This window comes from Crinia signifera, chromosome 1 (genome assembly GCF_055691185.1).
Source record: "Crinia signifera chromosome 1, ASM5569118v1, whole genome shotgun sequence".
In the NCBI taxonomy this organism is placed as follows: domain Eukaryota; kingdom Metazoa; phylum Chordata; class Amphibia; order Anura; family Myobatrachidae; genus Crinia; species Crinia signifera.
In genome coordinates, this window is record NC_139217.1 from 155,340,409 (window position 1) to 155,361,030 (window position 20,622).

Genomic DNA, 20,622 nt, shown 5'->3' on the forward strand with positions numbered 1-20,622 from the left:
ATATACTCATCTATTCTAAATATAAATAGGCTCACCTTAGGATTGTGATCATAAATTAGATTCAGGTTGATTCGCAGCTTTCGCATACATTCAAAAGCTTCTTTAAAGCGCAGACTGTTAAAAAGATACATAAATATCATTTTAGTACAGTATAAAAAAAGGCCATGTTTTACCGTGAGGCACAATAAACAACTGCTAATACTGCACCGTGTCAGTGAGAAATGTAATGCAGTGTGGGAACGGTGGGGAGAAAAGGGTTCCGATTTGTACTTGATAAGTATACTGGGCAAATTACCTAACGGCCCACTCCTAGATGAGCTGGAGAGGAGGGAAGGAGGGATTATGCTGTAGATGTATAAATAACTTGTGTTCATCAAGAATAGAACTAGCATAGGGAATGATCTGAAATCATCTATGTATAGGTTCATCACAACATAGCACTTGCCAACTACTTATCCATGCAACTCTATATGAATAACTTAGTTCCACCACAACTTGTACTAATGCACCTGGAATGGACATACTTTATTAAAATCCCCTTTGTGTGTGAATGTAATGTCACAGTACTTCTGTCAGGCGAGACATATATATAAGTACGCAAACATTAAATTACAGAATATCATCAAATTTTCATGGTATTGCCAAAAGGACAGAACCATGTGACCTTTTTTAGGCCTCTGTCTAGTGCAGGGCTGGGCAACACCGGCCCTCCAGATGTTAATGAACTACACATCCCAGGATGCTTTGCATTAGTTTTGCTATGTGGCCATGCTGAAACTGATGCAGGGCATGCTGGGATGTGTAGTTCATCAACATCTGGAGGGCCGGTGTTGCCCAGCCCTGGTCTAGTGTATAGTTACAGTACAGCCTGTAAGAATATGTATCACAACTCATTTTGTAATTGTTCCATAAAGGAACACACTGCAATCAGTAAAAGATTAAACGCATCTTGTTAGAAGAAACATCTCACCCAAACAACTTATCTCCCACAAGCATTTCAGATAAACAGGTGTTGAAGCAGAAGCTGCAGAATACTTCCGTATTATCCCTATTATGTATGTGTAGAAAATGAGTCATAACTTACCTATCCAGCCACTTGCGGATTTGTGCAAGGACAAGAGCTCTGTGGTGAATAGTTTCAAGGTTGCCCCGTGGCATCTGTTATAACATGTTCAAAAGTGTATTAGAGAATACTAAATAGATGCTGTAACAGGGCAAAACTGCACTTTGTACTCAATATCATAAACACAATATACTGTTTACGTGTTGTCATTGGTAATGTCGTGCAAACTTAAATGCTGGGCAGTTATACAATGTCCATACCCACCAAACATATTCAGGCCACACAACTCTTTCAAAATATGCAGTGTTAATGTTACTATAAAGTCATTTGAATTCAAGTGATGTATCAAACCGCTCTTAAGGTGCCCATACACGGTACAATTATTGTATGCAATTTGGACTAGATCGCATAGCATATGTTTTGCAATACAAAGAGATGCATTCTAGTACAAGAAGTATGTGCAGCACATACTGTACTTTTTGAGCTGTGCGATGGGATGTATGATGGGAGCATGCATCTCATCGCACCTGGCAACTGTACCTTGTATGGGCACCTTCATCGTGTACATGTTCTGAGGTAAACTAAGCAAATAATGAAGGATGACTGCAAATGTCACAATTTGGCTAGTACAAAGACACAGCCACAATAAGTGTAGCCTATGGGACAATTGCCAATTTTAAAGCATCAAGTATTATTATTATTGGCATTATACGGTTACTAGGCTGCAATTATACATATTTAATGGACATGCACACTTGTAAGTACCTGAATGGGGAGCATAAATAAATATGAAAATACATATGTGCTAGTACTGAATGGTTTTAATACAACATGCTGTACAACATAGGTATAGTAGAGAACAAAAGGGGGTTATTCTGATTCACTCGGAAAGGCACAATCACCCTCAAATGGACAAAACCATATGCATTGCAGGTGGGGCTGATGTAACATGTGCAGAGAGAGTTAGATTTGGGTGGAGGGGGGGGGGTGCACTTCAAACTGATATCTATATTGCAGTGTAAAAATAAAGCAGCCAGTATTTATCCTGCACAGAAACAATAAAACACCCAAATCTAACTCTCTCTGCACGTTACATTAGCCCCACCTGCAGTGCATATGGTTTTGTCCATTAGAGAGTGATTGTGCCTTTCCAAGTGAATCAGAATAACCCCCTTAGATTGGTCAGCAAGGCTGCAATGTTTGCAAATGGACAAAACTAGGTTGCACTGCAGGTGATGCAAATGTAACAGGTGCAGAGAGAGTTTATACCAGTGGTAGCCAACTCCGGTCCTCGAGAGCTACCAACAGTTCACATTTTCCAGACAACCTAGCTGCTGCAAAGGTGCACTCATTACTCACTGACACATTATAAAAGATCCACAAGTGGAGCTAATTACTTCACTTGTGATTCTGTGAGAAGACCTGGAAACTGCTAACTGTTGGTAGCTCTCGAGGACTGGAGTTGGTTACCTAAGGTTTATACAATAAACAGGTCTTGAAAGTCAATAGAGAAACGGTAAAAAAGGCAAAAGGAATAGTCTAGGATACACAGTACAAGCTGACCTGTAGGATTACTTTGGTGTCCTGTGGAACCACTGTGACAATGCGAGATCCTCTTTCCACCTTGCGAACAGTCTCATCATTTGGGCTGGATGTGTTGTTAAGGAGACCTTCCAGTGCTATAAGAGGGGAGTGAAGTGTCATTTCGGTTTAGTTTATTTGAGTGCCAATGTTGCTGTGAGCGATCCTCAAAATACCTATTAAAAAGCCAGCATCGCTCACAGCGACTGTTATTTTAGTATAAATAAATACAAAAACAGCCAAATCAATTAATTGAAGTTTAGTTACATATTGCAACCCAAAAAAAGAACAGTCGCTGTGAGCGGCGCTGGCATTTTTAACGGATATTTTGAGGATCTCTCACAGCAACGTTGGCAATCAAAGGGTTAATTAAAAAGTTTGCTTGCCAATTTTTACACCTACTTCGAAAAATTCTCTTGGCATTCAAAGGGTTAAGCAGAAGCTTCCTCTCTTTCTAACATGCCAGCACTCTCTCACTGAGCAACAGTGGCAAACATGGGGGGGATTTATATATATATATATATATATATATATATATATATATATATATATATATATATATATATATATATATATATATATATATATATATATATATATTTGCAAGGAGGTCCGGCACTACACTAAATAATCAACAAACCGTGTGCTCAGCTCCAGATAATGGACACAATATTAGGTGAGCTACCACAGACACATAAGCTGCACCACGGGTTTGAAGGGAAAAAAATTGCAAGGTCATCAGGGACACACACACACATACACTGCAGGGGCACAATGACACACACATTGTATGGACACCAGGGTCACACACATTGAATGGGCACGCACACACACACACACACACACACACACACACACACACACACACACACATTGCAGGGGAACACTGACACACACATTGCATTGGCACCAGGGGCACACTGACACAAACATACATTGCATGGGCACCAGGGTCACAGTAACACACATTCATTGCATGGACACACTGACACACACACACTGCATGGGAACCAAGGGCACACTGACACACAAACATACATTGCATGGGCACCAGGGGCACACATACATTGCATGGGCACACTGACACATACATTGCATGGGCACACTGACACATACACATTGCACGGGCACACATATAGTGTAGAGGATCCAGGGACATGCATTCCCCCTCCCTTCCAAAAAAGAATAACTCCGTGCTGAGCTGCCTGCCTGTGTCTCCTGACGAGCAGATGGACTGGCGAGTAGCAGGAGCAGTCAGTGGGCACTGGTCCTGGAGCGTTGCTTAGGAGATATATCCGGCAGCAACACCTTGAGACTGCTCCTACTTCCGTCGGGATGCGGCTGCAGAGCCGGGGGAAGCTCGCATCTCTCTGGTGGGAGCAGCGGCGGCGGGCCTTTATAAGCAGCTAGTACTTACTCCGTAGTTAGGCCCCACTCCCCCCCTTCGTGGCCCCAGCTCCCTCTCGTAGTGCTCACCTATCCCTCCGCTGCAGACTGCCTGCCACTGCCACCATTGCTGATGTCCAACAGCTGCTGCTTCCAAGTGCCTGCAGCTACTGTGCAGAGAGCTCTTCAGCACTGAGGATCCACCGGGCACTCAGAAGCAGCAGCGAGAGAAGATTGGCAGCCCACTAAAAAAAAACTTGGCCTGTCAGGAGGGGTTTCTGGGCAAACAGAACACCCCCCCCCCCCACCCCACGTGCGCAACTGAGCATATAGACAGGCAGAAAATGTCCCATTGCCTGAATAATGAACTTGCCTCAAGTCAATCCTGCTGGGTGCACACCGCATGGGTCTGTTGTGCATCTAACACATATTTTAACAGAGTAATCGGGAGCAGTGCAAACTTTGTGAGACAGGGAATACGAATGAAGAATTGCCTTCTCAACAGTAGATCAGCAATGAAGCTTACCTTTCAGTGATGTGTCTCTCAGTAATACGCATCTGCAGGTATGGGAGTGGGTAGTTAGGAGTAAGAATCCATCATATATGGCAAATGATGTGATATTGGTAGCTACCTGTTATACGGATCAGAGCAAATACATATCACATAGATGAATAGCAAAGGATTCAGTAGGAAAAAAAACAAGACATAAAATGAAAACTCACCACCAAATTATTAATAAACAAACGGGATCTGTCGGTAATACCCAAAACAACTTCCTGCAATTAAAATATTAAAAGCATTTATTATTGGAAGTATATTAAAACATTTACATTATATAATGAATATACTTTATGTGAATAACATAATATAGGTTTATAAAACATATTTAGAAATCTGATTATTTATAAAGGTCATCAATGAGTGAGTATTCAGCCACACATACATTTTCACATATATGCAACAACACCGTTATATCAGACATAGATATGTTTCATACATAGTCTAACCCAGGGGTTCCCAAACTGTGTGCCGTGGCACCCTGGGGTGCCTTGGAGGACTTGCAGGGGTGCCCTGGGTTAATGGTCCAGGATCAATTCAAGTTATTTATGTTTAACATTATAGTCAAATTGTGCACAAACAGAAGTGAATCCTGTCCAATACCACATTACTGATCCTAAGGATGAGATATAAACACAATATATTTAACTTAATATTTGTTTTTAACTTTCTCAATGAGAAACCTGTAGCCTAGGGGGTGCCGCAAAATAATTCTGATGCTTCGGGGTGCCATGATTCCAAAAAGTTTGGGAACCCCTGGTCTAACCTAAAGGCCCCCATACATTTGTGTGAGGCATCGCATGCCTCCCTTGAGGCAGGATTGCATACAGTACATGGTATGCACTCCTATTGCATACAATGTATCGTATGCGCTGCCATTGATTGTCACAGGATGTGACAAATATTTGTGGTAACCATGGCGATCTCAGGATCCACTCCAATGTGCACGGTACCGCACATCAGATCGGAATTGGAGGTTAGACTGTGACTCTTTTCATCTGATTTCTTGGCCCGATAGGTATCGTATAAGTGTATGGGCACTTATACGCTACAATTTTTTTTACCTAGAATTCTGCCATTTTCACAAATGATGCTCCAAAGAAATAAAATTGCAACTTATACCATAATCAGTTATACTATACAGATGGATCCTCATACACCTAGGGAAGGACTGTCCAACTGTCATGAAACTACAAGTCCCAGCATGCTTTGCTATCTGATCTGTGGGAATGTACAGTATGCAGGGACTTGGAGTTGGAGAGCCACAGGTTGGCCAAACCTGATCTATGTATTAAATTATAAGTCAGTCACCCATCGTGTTCATGCCCAACATTTTAAAGTGCAATGATTTTACTGACATAATACAACTAGTAATAACATTTCCATCATAAACACAATCTGAAGCGCCAGGATATAGAACCCAACAGTTATTAAACATATCCCTTAGCCCAGTGGTTCACAAACTTTATTGCATAACGGCACCCTAGACTACCAGCATTCTTTTCACAGTACCTTAGCATTAACTTTTTTGTAATGTAATTAAGTAAATTGTGCATACCAGTGATCTTTATGCTCCGGTACAGATGGGGCCTCTCATCCTTGCTGCCAGATCACCATCCGCAGGTTTCTGGCAGACAGGGGAAAGACACGGACGCACGAGCGTCTCACATGCCCTTTGCCAAGAATGGGGCACGCGAGCATCTCGACGTGCACGTGCCCCATTCTGGTGGATGCCGCAGGGTGGCGGATGGCGCAATGAGAGTGGCTCCATCTGTATGTGATGGTGTAGATTTGTGCTTCTGACTGTCCACATGATTTATGATTAGCAGCCACTAGCAAAATTCTTGGGACCAGAAGTATTGAAAGAAAATGCATGTTTTTCACTGAGAAAATCAATAATAAATGCCCACTACAGGTCTAATTGGATGACCTGGCGTGGGTAAATTAGCGCAGCTAAGGGAATGCCTTCCTAAAAGTGCCACTTTCTCAGTCAAGCTCCAAAAATGTGGGATTTCATAATATTTAGAATCATTTTGGGGAGATTTTCCGCTGTCGGCATTACATGTAATACAGTACTTTAGATATTAATGAAAAACTACAATACCTCTCCTTCTATTGTTGTTATGGCAGCCTGAATACAAGGCTGCTGAAACTTAACATCCTGAGCCATTCCATCCTTCCAGGGTTCCAGGACAGGTGATGGTGGCTCTGAAAAAAAAAAATAATAAAGATGTCAACAAAATGTTTAACTTATGAAAAATACACAATGTTTGACTCAAACTGGACTTGAATTACACTGATTAATGTTACAGGAATATTGCTGCACAAGTTATTTCTGCATCAGCACGGGATCCCAGAGATGTCATTTTAATGTATGTGTGACATTCTCTTCGGCTGCATCCACTCTGTGGAAATGCCTTCCACGCATAACAAGACTTTCTTATAGTCTCCTTCAAGCATTCACTGAAAACTCTCCACTGCAGGAAAGCCTCTATACCGCATCTAAACAGGCCACATACTGTATATTATATTTAGGCTTACCCTACTATCCCACTAAACTAGGACACTCTTGAACCTGTGTAATTCATAAGTGTCCCAGCTTGAAGCGATAGAATGGTAAGCCTACTTAAATGTCATATTTTTTTGTCACATGCAGCTGTGGTACCGTGCATATCTCTGTAACACACTAAGCAATATAGGCAATATGCCAGTCCGCCCTGCCCCACCGGCTGTCATATCGCTACACAGCTTTAGAGTTGTAATCCTTCTATTAATTACATCACCCAAATGAATGGGTAGTTTACTTTTGACAGTACTATATAAGATAACTAATTCATACTCCTAACTACTGGAAAGAGCAGTTTGTAAGCTATACATTCACAAGCCTAAACATTTTAAACGCGCATTAATTATATATTTATATTTCCTGTGGTCTAATCTTCTTTTGTAGGTATTTACTGATTTCATAAAGGTATATGTAGTGATTACACCGACAAAATAATTTTTTCCTACAGTACTTTGCCATCCAGTCGGTTATTTATAAAGGCTCACACGCCGAGGTGATTTTACCTGGCATACATGTTGTGAGATGTAAGCTAGGGAAATCGCCCTTAAGCTTCCCGGTGGCAGATCACTCATACACACGTAGCGATGTGTGCAAATCAGTGTTATATGGTTAGAACACTGGAAATTTGACTAGATCTTGACTACATGTGTGTCTATGGGGTATACACATGGAGCAATCCTTGCTCAATTTCAAAGCGGTCTAGACAGATTGCTAAGAAAACATGCTATTATCGCCCCATGTGTATGCTCCTTAATGCTGGCCAATGTGTACAGTAGCAGAAGACAGCCCAGATAATTGTTCGGTGTGTTTGCCTGACCAATGTAAAAATATTGATCAATTAGGCAAGCTGCATCGTCTAGTATGTCCATCTGATGTAATATTTCAAAAAGTCGAGTCAGCTGCCTCAGGCATGTATGTGCTGCTGCAGCCGACCAATGGCCATTTTCCCTGTTCCTTCACAGGAGAGGGGCGGGGAAACGTCTCCTTCCCAGGAAAGGAAAGCAGTCTGTCAGACTGACAAGCATTTTATATTACATGAAGTGAACATCTTTCAGAATATTAACTTTTCAGGTACTCACCCCAAAGATACTTCCATATTTGTCCATTTGCTGTCTGCAGGGCACAAGTCTTGGAGTTTGTGCTATAGCAAATACTGATTACCTGCCCATTAATTTGGACACCACGCCTGCATTTAAGAAGAAAAAAAAAAAAAGACATAAATAAGAAGCATTTATGTGGTATCTGCCATCTTGTTTCTGAGAGGATATTGTGCTTCATAAACATGCAGAGAAAATAAATAATCTAGAACATAGCACATACATTGTAAATATGTAATTATTTCTTAAACCCAACTTTTATTACCTTCATTAAAATAAATGTATTAGCAATATCCATTGGTTTACTAGTTCTAGGATCCTTTTAATGCTGTCATTTGTCAAATAAATAAATAGGGAGACATAATTGTCCTATATTTCATAAGGTTCATTCTGATCAAATGCAGGATCACAGTAGAAAAGTAATTGATGGGATATCTCAGTACATCTATTTGTCCTAATGTTACTGTACCTGTGTAATACACAAGCTTCTAGTGCAGAAATGTTCTACTCCAGAGACTCCCTACATTCATTTTTTGTATGAGATTGTCAGAGCAAAAGGTCTGTCTCACGAAACGGGGGTATATTATTATCCCAGCAATTAGACAAGGGAATAAGAAAATAGCACTTTTTCTGTAAAAACCTAAAGCTTTATATGGTACTTGTGAAGTGAGATAACCTGCGCTCTACACAAAGGGTGCAGCCCTAACACAAACGATAGTCACCAAACTATCCCAATATCGATACACACAAACAAAAAATAGGATAATAGCCTTATCCTATTTTTTATATGGTACTTGTTTTCTAGCACGACGCCCATCGTGGGTCATCGCATACCTTAAGTTAAGGTATGCCATGGACGCGACCGACGCGATATTTGGGCTATTTTTAGACTTTTCGTGACAATAAAAAAAAATTCCGATGCGATTTAACATTGAATGCATTGTATTCAATGTTAAATTCCTATGTAAAATCGGGTCCATTGTATGCCATTATAATGGCATACAATGCGACCGATGCGATGGACCCGATTTTACATAGGGAACAAGGATAAATTCCCCAATGGACCTGATTTTTGATTGTATACCCGCCCTGATGGGTAATTTGTATGTGAAATGCCCCCCCATTGTTAACGCCACCCCACAATGAACGCCAACCCGAAGCGTGGCGAGCGCAGCGAGCCCGTGAGGGGCGGCGGTACGCATCCTCCGACCTTTTCATACCCCCACTATCCACTTTGGCACGGAGTTGATTTTATATAGTGTGGCGAGCGCAGCGAGCCACCGAGCCCGAAGCGTGGCGAGCGCAGCGAGTCCCGCAAGGGGGCGCGTAATACCTGTGAAGTAATGCGCGTCCGCTCGCCACGCTTTGGGCTCGATGGCTCGCTGCACTCGCCACACTATATAAAATCGACTCCACACCGACCTGGATAGTGGGGGGTATGAAAAGGTCGGAGGACGTGTACCGCCGCCCCTCGCGGGCTCGCTGCGCTCGCCACGCTTCAGGATGGCGTTCATCGTGGGGTGGCGTTAACAATGGGGGGGCATTTGACCCATCAGGGTGGGGATACAATGAAAATTGGGGTCTGGGGGGCATTTCACATTGGGGCCAATGTAAAATCGGTCTCAGGGACCATTTCACATTGGTTACAATGTAAAAATCACGTAGATCGCATCGCATGCAATTTGGTTGCATGCGATGCGATCAACGCGATTTTTTAGGACCCGATGGATACAATTTTAATCGCTAGCGCCGTGCTAGGAAACAAGTACCCTTTATATTAATGAATATAAAGTTCCATACTCTCCATTAACTTGTGGGGTTACAGATGAAGGGAAATCTCAAAATCATGGTCCACAAAAGAAAATGAATGACCAAAATGAACTGGTACACTCATCTAGGAAGTGCCAGGTTGCCACACATTCCAGCAAAAGATCAACCTAAACAAAAAGTACTTGCAAAATGATCTCCTAGAGCAGTGGTTCTCACTCTCGGTCCTCAGGACCCCCCAACAGTGCACATTTTCCAGGTCACCCGATGGAGCTAATTATGTCACCTGTGATTCTGTATGGAGACCTGGAAAATGAGCACTGTTGGGCGGTCCCTAGGACCGAGGTTGAGAACCACTGTCCTAGAGGAATAACGTGCTTTACATCCAAAGAGTGAGAGATTGATTGATGGTGCTAGAGGCGAGTCAAAAAATTGCCCCCACAACCACTATCTCTAGGATCCCATAAAAGCTAAAGTAAACCTTCTGTTGGAATAACAGAACTGTGAAAAGGGCTACTTGCTTTATTGGAAGAACAGGTATGACCCAAGTGAAAAGAGAGCCACCAAGCAAATTTTGGCTGTGACATGGATTTAGAGGGGCCAAAATCTGCTTTCTATAATATGAATCCATATAACCATCCGGCCATGTTTTAACTGTTCAGGCTGGCAGTGTAGTAATGGAGAGTGGAATGTTTTTTTGGCACAAATAAGGCTCATTAAAACCAACTGATCATTTTTATGTGCATACCCAGTGGCGGAGTCGCAGATTTCCTGTTTGTGAATGAAGATGCGACCATCGGACACACATTGATTGATCATAAACCTTCTCAAACACCCTACAGTCCCACAGCATGGCCATTATAAGTAAGCTGCCAGAGCCAATTTAACTGCATTCGGGTAGATCAATGGCCAAAAAACCCCAGCATGCCAGTGACATGTTTGATGTGAGTGCGTTGAGCTCCGTCAGCAGAAGGTGACTGGTTTGACTTCATTCTGATAAGAAAATTATTATAACTGGCCATAGTAAAATTTTTAATCCTCTCCAATTCTGTGAAAATGGATTTGCTCCACACTGGACGGACAGACGACATGGCCACTAAGTAGAATGCACATAAGAAAATATTAAATGCTACAGTGACTTGAATATCTATGAAATGTTTTTGTTTTTTTCAATACGATACAAACATAAAATAATGTGAGTGCATCTATAGAAAATAAAAACCTTATATGATATAAAAACCTTATATTTCTTTGGCAATATTGCACTATGGGGTTTATTCTGATTCACTCGGAAAGGCACAATCACTCTCTAAAATCACTCTCTAATAGACAAAACCATGTGCACTGCAGGTGGGGCTGATGTAACATGTGCAGAGAGATTTAGATTTGGGGGGGCGGGGTGTACTTCAAACTTATATCTACACTGCTCAAAAAAATAATTAAAACACCACAATGTAACTCCAAGTCAATCACACTTCTGTGAAATCAAACTGTCTACTTAGGAAGCAACAGAGATTGACAATAAATTTTGCATGCTGTTGTGCAAATGGAATAGACAACAGGTAGAAATTATAGGCAATTAGCAAGACACCCCCAATAAAGGAGTTGTTCTGCAGGTGGTGACCACAGACCACTTCTCAGCTCCTATGCGTTCTGGCTGATGTTTTTGGTCACTGAAAGCTGGCGGTGGTAGCATGAGGTGGAGTCTACAACCCACACAAGTGGCTCAGTTAGTGCAGCTCATCTAGGATGGCACATCAATACGAGCTGTGGCAAGAAGGTTTGCTGTGTCTGTCAGTGTAGTGTCCAGAGCATGGAGGCGCTACCAGGAGACAGGCCAATACATCAGGAAACGTGGAGGAGGCCAACAACCCAGCAGCAGCAACACTACATCTGCCTTTGTGCAAAGAGGAACATGAGGAGCACTGCCCGAACCCTGGAAAATGACCTCCAGCAGGCCACAAATGTGCATGTGTCTACTCAAACGGTCAGAAACAGACTCCATGAGGATGATATAAAGGGCCCAACATCCACAGGTGGGGGTTGTGCTTACAGCCCAACACCGTGCAGGACGTTTGGCATTTGCCAGAGAATACAAGATTGGCAAATTCACCACTGGTGCCCTGTGCTCTTCACAGATGAAAGCAGGTTCACACTGAGTATGTGACAGAGTCTGGAGATGCCAAGGAGAACGTTCTGCTGCTTTAAGTAAAATATTTCACTCATTCAGATCTAGGATGTGTTATGTTAGTGTTCCCTTTTTTGAGCAGTGTATATTGCAGTGTAAAAATAAAGCAGCCAGTATTTACCCTGCACAGAAACAATAAAACACCCAAATCTAACTCTCCTTGCACATGTTACATCAGCCCCACCTGCAGTGCATATGGTTTTGTCCATTAGAGAGTGACTGTGCCTTTCTGAGTGAATCAGAATAACCCTCTATGTCCTTCTCTTGTTTGAGAAATTCCCAGACCAGTAGCTAATAAAAAGCTATAGAGAACACCATCCTGTGAAAGTTGCAAAGTGCGTCCCTAAAATAGTGGGAGCGTGCAAAACCCAAGCAAGCCTCGGAAGGAGCTGCATAAAAGATGGCAGCGCCATAGCCCCCAAAAAAGAAGAAAGCAGAAATGGAGACAGAGCTTGTTGTCCTAAATACTATACTGCAATTTGGAAACATAGTATCCCTGATAGAAGGGTAGCCACAGAAAGGAAAATGGAATTTCCTGAAAACCTGAGCAATGCACAAGTGCTACAGAAGCCAAACAGAAGAGTTGGTATCATGGACATCCACAAATTGGAGTACAACCCCAGTCATTGGAAGTATAACTTGCCATCATGGGTGCACATTGAAACACCCTACTATAAATGAATGTGCATGAAGGCAGACCATCATAAGTGTACAGATACATTTGTTTTTTCCCCGAGACATTGTCAACCGAATAGGATGGATAGCACTGCACAGGCAATACCTACAAACAATCTAGGCCCAGTGTACTGTGCATATAGAAAGAACAGCAATTTCAAGGAGGTAGCGAGACCTCCCTCAGAATGCTCCAAACCATTGCAGGGAATATAAATTAGATTATTGACCCAATGTCTAAGAAACGCTCTGCGGCATAAGGTTCAGACAGGACAAGCCAGGTAGGATATTTCAGACCAGGAGAAAGGAGCGAATCACCAAAAGCATAAGGTTGGAAAATGACTACCTAGGCAGCATCCCAATGGGTAAGGATATGGCCAGACAACAAAAAGGCTATGCCCAAGCGACCAGAAACTGTAACCATCAAATGCTCGCGCTGCTTGTACTGGACAGAAGTGAAATCCCCCTTTGCAACTCACACTCTACCACTGGGAATGGTTACGCACTATGGCTGCCTGCCTGTGGAGCGACACAAGTAGCCAAAGGGTGCCTTATTTTTCTACAGTTTATTTAATCTGGTAATTTGGCATAGATAATACCACAAATAATGGGGATTTTGTGTTGTGGAAATCTGCAATAAATCTGGTGGCAGGAATGACTGACTGTACAGGCACCATGTTATAGCAGGTAGACAACCCCCCATGACACTGAAGACATGCTGACTGTTATTGTAATGTTCCTATTTTCTAGTCCTTGTTTGTGGGACCATATTAGTCTGTACAGTCTGTCCAGGGCACATCACCTAAAAACTTTCATTTTTATATGCCCTCCTCTACACACTGGGGAAGGTGCACCCATAAAACAGTGACTTTCGAGTCACTTACATATGCGTGCATGCTTGGACGGAAATGGGCGAGCAACCTCCGCACCCATGTAACGGCCTCATTACCATGAGAACACCTAGCATTCTCATGGAAACGTCCATGAAATGCTGGGCGTTCCCACATGGTAATGGAGCTGCCCGTTGCCCCTCTCCGCCCCGGGTGCGTGCACTCGGCAAACAGACTGTTCTCCGTGGGTGCATGCACCTTGTGTCTGCACATGCGCTGCGCACTAAAGAAACATCGGTCCCCGTGCGAACGCAGACTAGCTGCGTGCGGACCAGAATAAGGGCCACTGTCTGCCACTTTTAAATGCCAAATGAAGTGTTCAGTGATCCCACAATAGATAAAGTATGTGAGCTACTTACTGGAGACTAACAATCTGGTCATCTCCCACAGGTACTGTGATGTGGTGAATGGTGGACTGAGAGGGACACTCCCCTTGGTTTACAACCAATAAAGTATCATCCTGCACCCACGTCAGATTGCGAAAGTAAAGAGGTTGTGTGTTGCTTAATGGGGCTTCAACTCTGCAAATGACGGTAAAAGAAAAATCATACAGAAAGTACACAGTGATGTTACACTACAATATACATTTTATTGTAAAACATGTTATAGAGTATGTTTGCACAACATAAATAAAGTGAAATGGACCATATTTACACAATGACTAGTTGTGTGCTACTTATACTCCATGAAAATCAAATACACACATGATAAAAGCTATTTATCGGTTAAAAAAAAAAAGTAAATTAAAACACAGCAACCTATCAACAATTTGGGTTTCATTTTTCAGTGGTCTTTATTGGCTGATTTGGTTTAGGGTCAATTATGTGCCTACATGCAATGTTAGTAAGTGACCACAGGAGCCCTTAATGATTAAATTATGCTATAACAATATCAATGCAGAAAATAAAATTTACACTGTAATATTAAGATATGGGCTGTTATTGGAAACACAAACAATGTATGGTAAATGGTACAAATTTAATGCAAGTTGTTCTTATTTCCGATTTAAAGAGCTCTCATTCCAATAAAAATGTGCATCACGGCATGAATGGTGCTGCATAGCGGGAGAGCGATACATATGGGCTTGTTATCCAATACCTATACATAGCAGACTGATAGATGTTATGTAGTGCGGCATGCATGGTGCTGCATAGCGGGAGAGTGATACACAAGGACCTGTTATCCAATAACTGTACATGGGGGACTGGTAAATCCGATGTAGTGCGGCATGCATGGTGCTGCATAGCAGGAGAGTGATACAGATGGACCTGTTATCCAATAACTATACAAGGGGGACTGGTAGATGCAAAGTAGTGCGGCATGCATGGTGCTGCATAGCGGGAGAGTGATACACATGGACCGGTTATCCAATAACTATACAAGGGGGACTGGTAGATGTGATGCAGTGCGGCATGCATGGTGCTGCATAGCGGGAGAGTGATACACAAGGACCTATTATCCAATAACTATAGATGGGGGACTGGTAGATGCGATGGAGTGAGGCATGCATGGTGCTGCATAGCAGGAGAGCGATGCACATGGACCTGTTATCCAATAACTATAGATGGAGACTGGTAGATGCGATGTAGTGTGGCATGCATGGTGCTGCATAGTGGAAGAGTGATACACATGAACCTGCTATCCAATAACTATAGATGGGGACTGGTAGATGTGATGTAGTGCAGCATGCATGGTGCTGCATACCGGGAGAGTGATACACATGGACCTGCTATCCAATAACTATACATGGGGGACAGGTAAATCCAATGTAGTGTGGCATGCATGGTGCTGCATAGCAGGAGAGTGATACACATGGACCTGTAATCCAATAACTATACAAGGGGGACTGGTAGATGCGATTTAGTGTGGCATGCTTGGTGCTGCATAGCAGGAGAGTGATACACATGGACCTGTAATCCAATAACTATACAAGGGGGACTGGTAGATGCAAAGTAGTGTGGCATGCATGGTGCTGCATAGCGGGAGAGTGATACACATGGACCGGTTATCCAATAACTATACATGGAGGACTGGTAGATGTGATGCAGTGCGGCATGCATGGTTCTGCATGCACCCACTATTTATTAACTATACATGGGGGTCAGGGGGTGTGATGTAGCGTGGCATGCTGTAATGTATATTGCTATGAAACGCTGCAGACTGCAGCAGCAATGTATGATTACACATCTGCATACGGAGTAGCACAGACCTAGAGATGTATACAGTGCCACCCTGGCAGCATATGTGCCTGCCTTATGCCAAGAGTATGCTGCATACACTTATACCTACGTTTTTATCAATTTAATGTTTCTTGTAAAATACGTATTTATGCAAAAAGATCAATAAAACGTAAACTCTGATACATTGGAAATAATTCATTAAAATGGCTTTCAAGAGATTTCTGAAACCACTCCACTGACATAAGCAACATAATGGCGCACCATTAAAGACAACCAAAGTTACCTGAATTGCTTTTCTAGGACTGGGGTCATAGTGGATCTGATATATCCATTTCCTCCAACTATTTTTATGAGCGAGTCATTCTGTGCATTCATTCCTGCCAAGTAATCATTGCAAGTTACAAATATAGAGGATAACATACATATACAGTAAATACAAACACGCTACAATAAAAGCAACAAACAATGATTAAACATACACACCATATCTGCAGATGTAAACTGTGTTGTACGCATCAAGCACTACAAGGTCGCTGCTCTTCTCAGGGGCTGAGTTATAAGCAACCTCATTCACTGCATGGGGGAACTGAATCTGGTAAGTGCACATTGGCGGAGGAACCACGGACTGATCGAACGATGTCACTGAGACCTTATCTGCAAAACATCCAACAACACATTTATTTCATGTAAATGATGATTTCTTGTCATGTGACATCTCAGTAGGCAGTCAGTGTACAGAATATGGCTATACGAAAATAATTCACACTGATTAGACTTAGACATATATTCATTACCTAAAAAGGCTGAGCTTTCACATATTCACTGCACCCTCTAAAAAGAATAAGTGAGCCATATATAACATTTTTAGCAATGTATTGCAGGTATGTATTGTTTTAGGTCACTAATGAAAGCCTTGTTATTTAGCACTGACTTGAATCCGTTATCACCATCATCTTCTTATGTATCTTTCTCGATCTATTATCCCTATAGATTGTAATGCTGGCCACACATCAGACCAACTTTCCGACAACCATCAAACTAGTTGGTTGGTTGGACTGAAAATCTGGTACTGTATGGGGGCAAATGCCAATAAGCAATTTGCTCACAAACTCAGGAGAACTGACAAAAACGTTCAGTGAAATTATTTAAAAAAAATAGGTCCAACTACAATTCATTGTCTGAGTGACAGTTGTTGTCCATTTTCCGATTTCGGAAACAAATGACATCATTTCAAATTACATTTGCTCCTATCCAGTACCAGGTTTTTTTTCCATCCAAAAAACTAGTTAGATGGTTAGAGGAAAGTTGGTCTGATCTGTCACCAGCATAAGCTTGCGAGCAGGGCTCTCGTTCCTCCATGTCGGTTTGTATCTACCCAGTTTGTTTAATCACAGTTGTTTTTAATTGTAAAACACAACGGAATATGCTGTGCTATATAACAAACTGTAAATAAATAATAAATAAATAAATCATCATCATTTCTTATTTATATTATCATCATATTACAGATAATTGTAAAAAAGTCAATCAGATCTGAATTAGTCCCATAGTGTGCAATGACAGAACCTAGACAGATAAGCATTAATGTATCTATAATGGGTGAAAGACATACAATGAACATGGGTCCCTGGGTCCAGGGGGCCCACTCCGCACAACCTGCACCCATAATATTAAACTTACCACTGCAGAGTCCCTTGGCGAACGGTGGTGCAGACAGAAAACATAGGGAAAATGGTGAGGTGGCCCTTTTCCTAGTGATTTGTACTAGGGGACGCCATCTTCCCGGAGACCTACACATGCACAGTAGAACCTGGCACAAATCCAGATTCTACTAAGCTGCCAAAGAGGAGGGGGTTCTCTCCTCTCTTAAAATTCATCTGCAGATAAGCATATCATACAACCTAAATTCGTATAGGGTAAACAAACCTTTAAACTAAAATGTTCAAAAATAGGTCAAAGGCTACTGTGACATACTAACAACTGTGGCTGAAGTCTGGTTTGTAAAAAATATGTTTAGGATCTTACCACCATCAATAACTGCAACATTAGCCTGTTGTCCTGGGCCTTGCCCAATGCTGCGGTCTGTGCTCCAGAACCATTCATAGCGGAGGTACTGCCATCCAGTACATACAACATGCAGTCTGTAGGAAATCTCAGGGTCCCATGCAATAGACACAATTCTCTTGTTTTCCTCGACCCCAAAATGTAAGCTTTGTTTGAGGTACCAGTGATAATTTCCAACCACCCAAAGTTGAACTGGAAATGGACAATAAAAGAAAGCAAAATGGTTAGCTGCTTTCATGTTTTAGTCAAAGATGAATGTTTTCTGTAAATAGATCTGGAATTGTAAAAAAATATATATCAATTGAACTATTTAGTGAAGTCAATACAAAATGTGTGCACATTTTTACATTTTAAGCAGGGGAATTCAATTTTTCTGCAGTAATTTACCACAGCTAATTGATGTTTAATGCTAATTATTTCTGTAAAAAATAATAAATAAAAAATGCAACAATTTTGACAAATTGCTTTTCTTCACATTTTCCCCTTGCTGTCAGAATATATATATATATATATATATATATATATATATTTATATATATGTTTGTATTTACCGTATGTATTTGATTTTGAGCCGTCCTTTTCAATATCTTGAATCCAGATAGCTAAAATTGTTGAATCTGAGTTCCACAGAAGTTCTTTCACCTGTTCAAAATAAGTGTAACATAAAATATTGATGTATATCACTCTTTTATAGAACATGGGTTACACATGAGACCTGTACCATTCCAGATGGAAAAGGCAAACACGTACATATGACGACTTAAACATTTCACTATTCAGTTGCTAAGCTACTGTCAAATGAACCCTGGATTTTCTTTTTGCCTTTCTCCCCAGCACACTCTTCCGTCTCCACCCTTACATATCTTTCTCTACTCACCCTCTCCTCTGTGACTATGGGGGGTATTCAATGTGTGCTGACATTTCCGACAGTCGGAATATTGGCACTTTTGACAAGAGTAGGTCGAATTTATATTTGAGTTATTTAATCCATCAAACTGTTTGAAATTTGGTTGGGGGTAGCAGCGTTCAAAGCGCCCCCTTCCTCTTTACCCCCTCACAGCGGAAATACACATTTTTGCCACTGTTGGAAATTTTCCAACAGTCAAAAAACCCATGGATCGGTGAAAACGGACACAGATTTAGTGCCATTTTCTACATTGCGGCTTCAATGAATCTGCATGGGTGAGAATGTGATAAAAACGACTGTCAGAAATATCGGCACACATGGACTACCCCTACTTTATTTGGGATTTAGGGGCTAATTCAAAAGCCATTGAGGTTTTGCTAAAATAGCAAAGTTGCCACTGCATGATGTTGCATGCTGGGGCCGCCCAGCACAGGACAAGGCCACCAATAGTGAAAAGGCCCGCCCTTCCCTGCGAACGCAATCTAATTGCGATCGCTTCACAGAAAATTACTGCAACTACGTGAACACCTCTCTTCAGAGCTTGGTTGTGAAGGCAGGCACACTGCCGTGATGTTTCCTGTCGCAGCGGCGGCATGTGACGTTACACAGTCTCCCCAAATATGGTCTGGATACATCTGTGCTGTCTGGACCACACCCCATAAATGCTGCGTTCCTACTCACCACTGTAAATCTAACTGCAATTGCATCCTTCCAGGATGCAATTGAATTATGACACCACGTACTGTAGTCGCTATACATATGGAGAAGTGCGAAAATCAACTGTTTGCGATTATCACACTTCCGCGCCCGAACCTGAATTGAGCACTTAGGCCCTTATTCTGATCTGTGCAGCCGGAGCCGCATACGTTGCTCCGGCCGCACAAACCAATCCCCGCCTACAAGACGGATCGCCACGATCCGCATGAAAATGGTGGGGCGTACGCCTCCACCATGGTGGGAGCTGCCCCCTGCATTCGATGGTCGACGACCATCGAAGGCAGGGCCGCACGCTCCACCAGCTCACGCAAGCTTAGACCACACGGACAATCGTCCGTGTGAAAGCTTGTATGGGGGCGGAGAGCTGACATCCTGCGATGTCAGCTTTCCGCCCCCATCACTGGCGTCATAGCCTCATTACCATGCATACGCCCCGCGTTTGCATGGGAACGCCCATGAAACGCGGGGCGTATGCATAGGGAAATGAGGGTATTAAGCCCCTCACGCCCCTATACGCCCCCTTTGCGGCGTATGAAATTTTTGTGCGGCGAATTCCCCTGCACATGCGCAGAATGACCTCTGCGCATGTGCAGAGCGAAAACATCGGCGGTACGGCCGCACGCGGGCCGTACCGCACAGACCAGAATAAGGGCCTTAGTGTCATCACTCCCCATCCTCACCCCTGCCCGGTACAGGACATTACTAACAAATCACTAACACTGCTGATGCCATGTCATAACCACCTCTTTTATACCCCTTTTACACCAAAATCCCGGACCCGACACGTTATTTGGAACACAGTTCCAAGCCAGTTCGGATTCGGGATTTTCTCCATTTACACTGCGGTGCCAACCCACAGTGTAAACGGGCAGGGAGCATGGAGATGACATCATATCCAAGAACCGGGACCGCCATGCTGGGGGCATGTCCAGCACCAAGGTATGCTGCTGGGCTGCCCAGCCCCTCCTTGCACCCTCTCTAGCCC

The 20,622-nt window shown here is 42.5% G+C and overlaps 1 protein-coding gene across 2 annotated transcripts in view; it reads right to left on the minus strand.

The window, feature by feature from the left end:
- ELP1 (elongator acetyltransferase complex subunit 1) overlaps positions 1 to 20,622 on the minus strand; it is a 68,400-nt gene that overhangs the window by 20,865 nt on the left and 26,913 nt on the right. For both annotated transcript variants that reach the window (XM_083174931.1, XM_083174934.1), the window contains exons 10-21: positions 18,565 to 18,655; positions 17,975 to 18,205; positions 16,433 to 16,603; positions 16,233 to 16,326; positions 14,129 to 14,290; positions 8,235 to 8,341; positions 6,694 to 6,797; positions 4,754 to 4,807; positions 4,557 to 4,662; positions 2,627 to 2,742; positions 1,085 to 1,158; positions 36 to 114 (exon numbers count right to left, since the gene is read on the minus strand). In XM_083174931.1, coding sequence (XP_083031057.1) covers positions 36 to 114; positions 1,085 to 1,158; positions 2,627 to 2,742; positions 4,557 to 4,662; positions 4,754 to 4,807; positions 6,694 to 6,797; positions 8,235 to 8,341; positions 14,129 to 14,290; positions 16,233 to 16,326; positions 16,433 to 16,603; positions 17,975 to 18,205; positions 18,565 to 18,655 — 1,389 coding nt within the window. The remainder of the gene's footprint in view (positions 1 to 35; positions 115 to 1,084; positions 1,159 to 2,626; positions 2,743 to 4,556; positions 4,663 to 4,753; positions 4,808 to 6,693; positions 6,798 to 8,234; positions 8,342 to 14,128; positions 14,291 to 16,232; positions 16,327 to 16,432; positions 16,604 to 17,974; positions 18,206 to 18,564; positions 18,656 to 20,622) is intronic.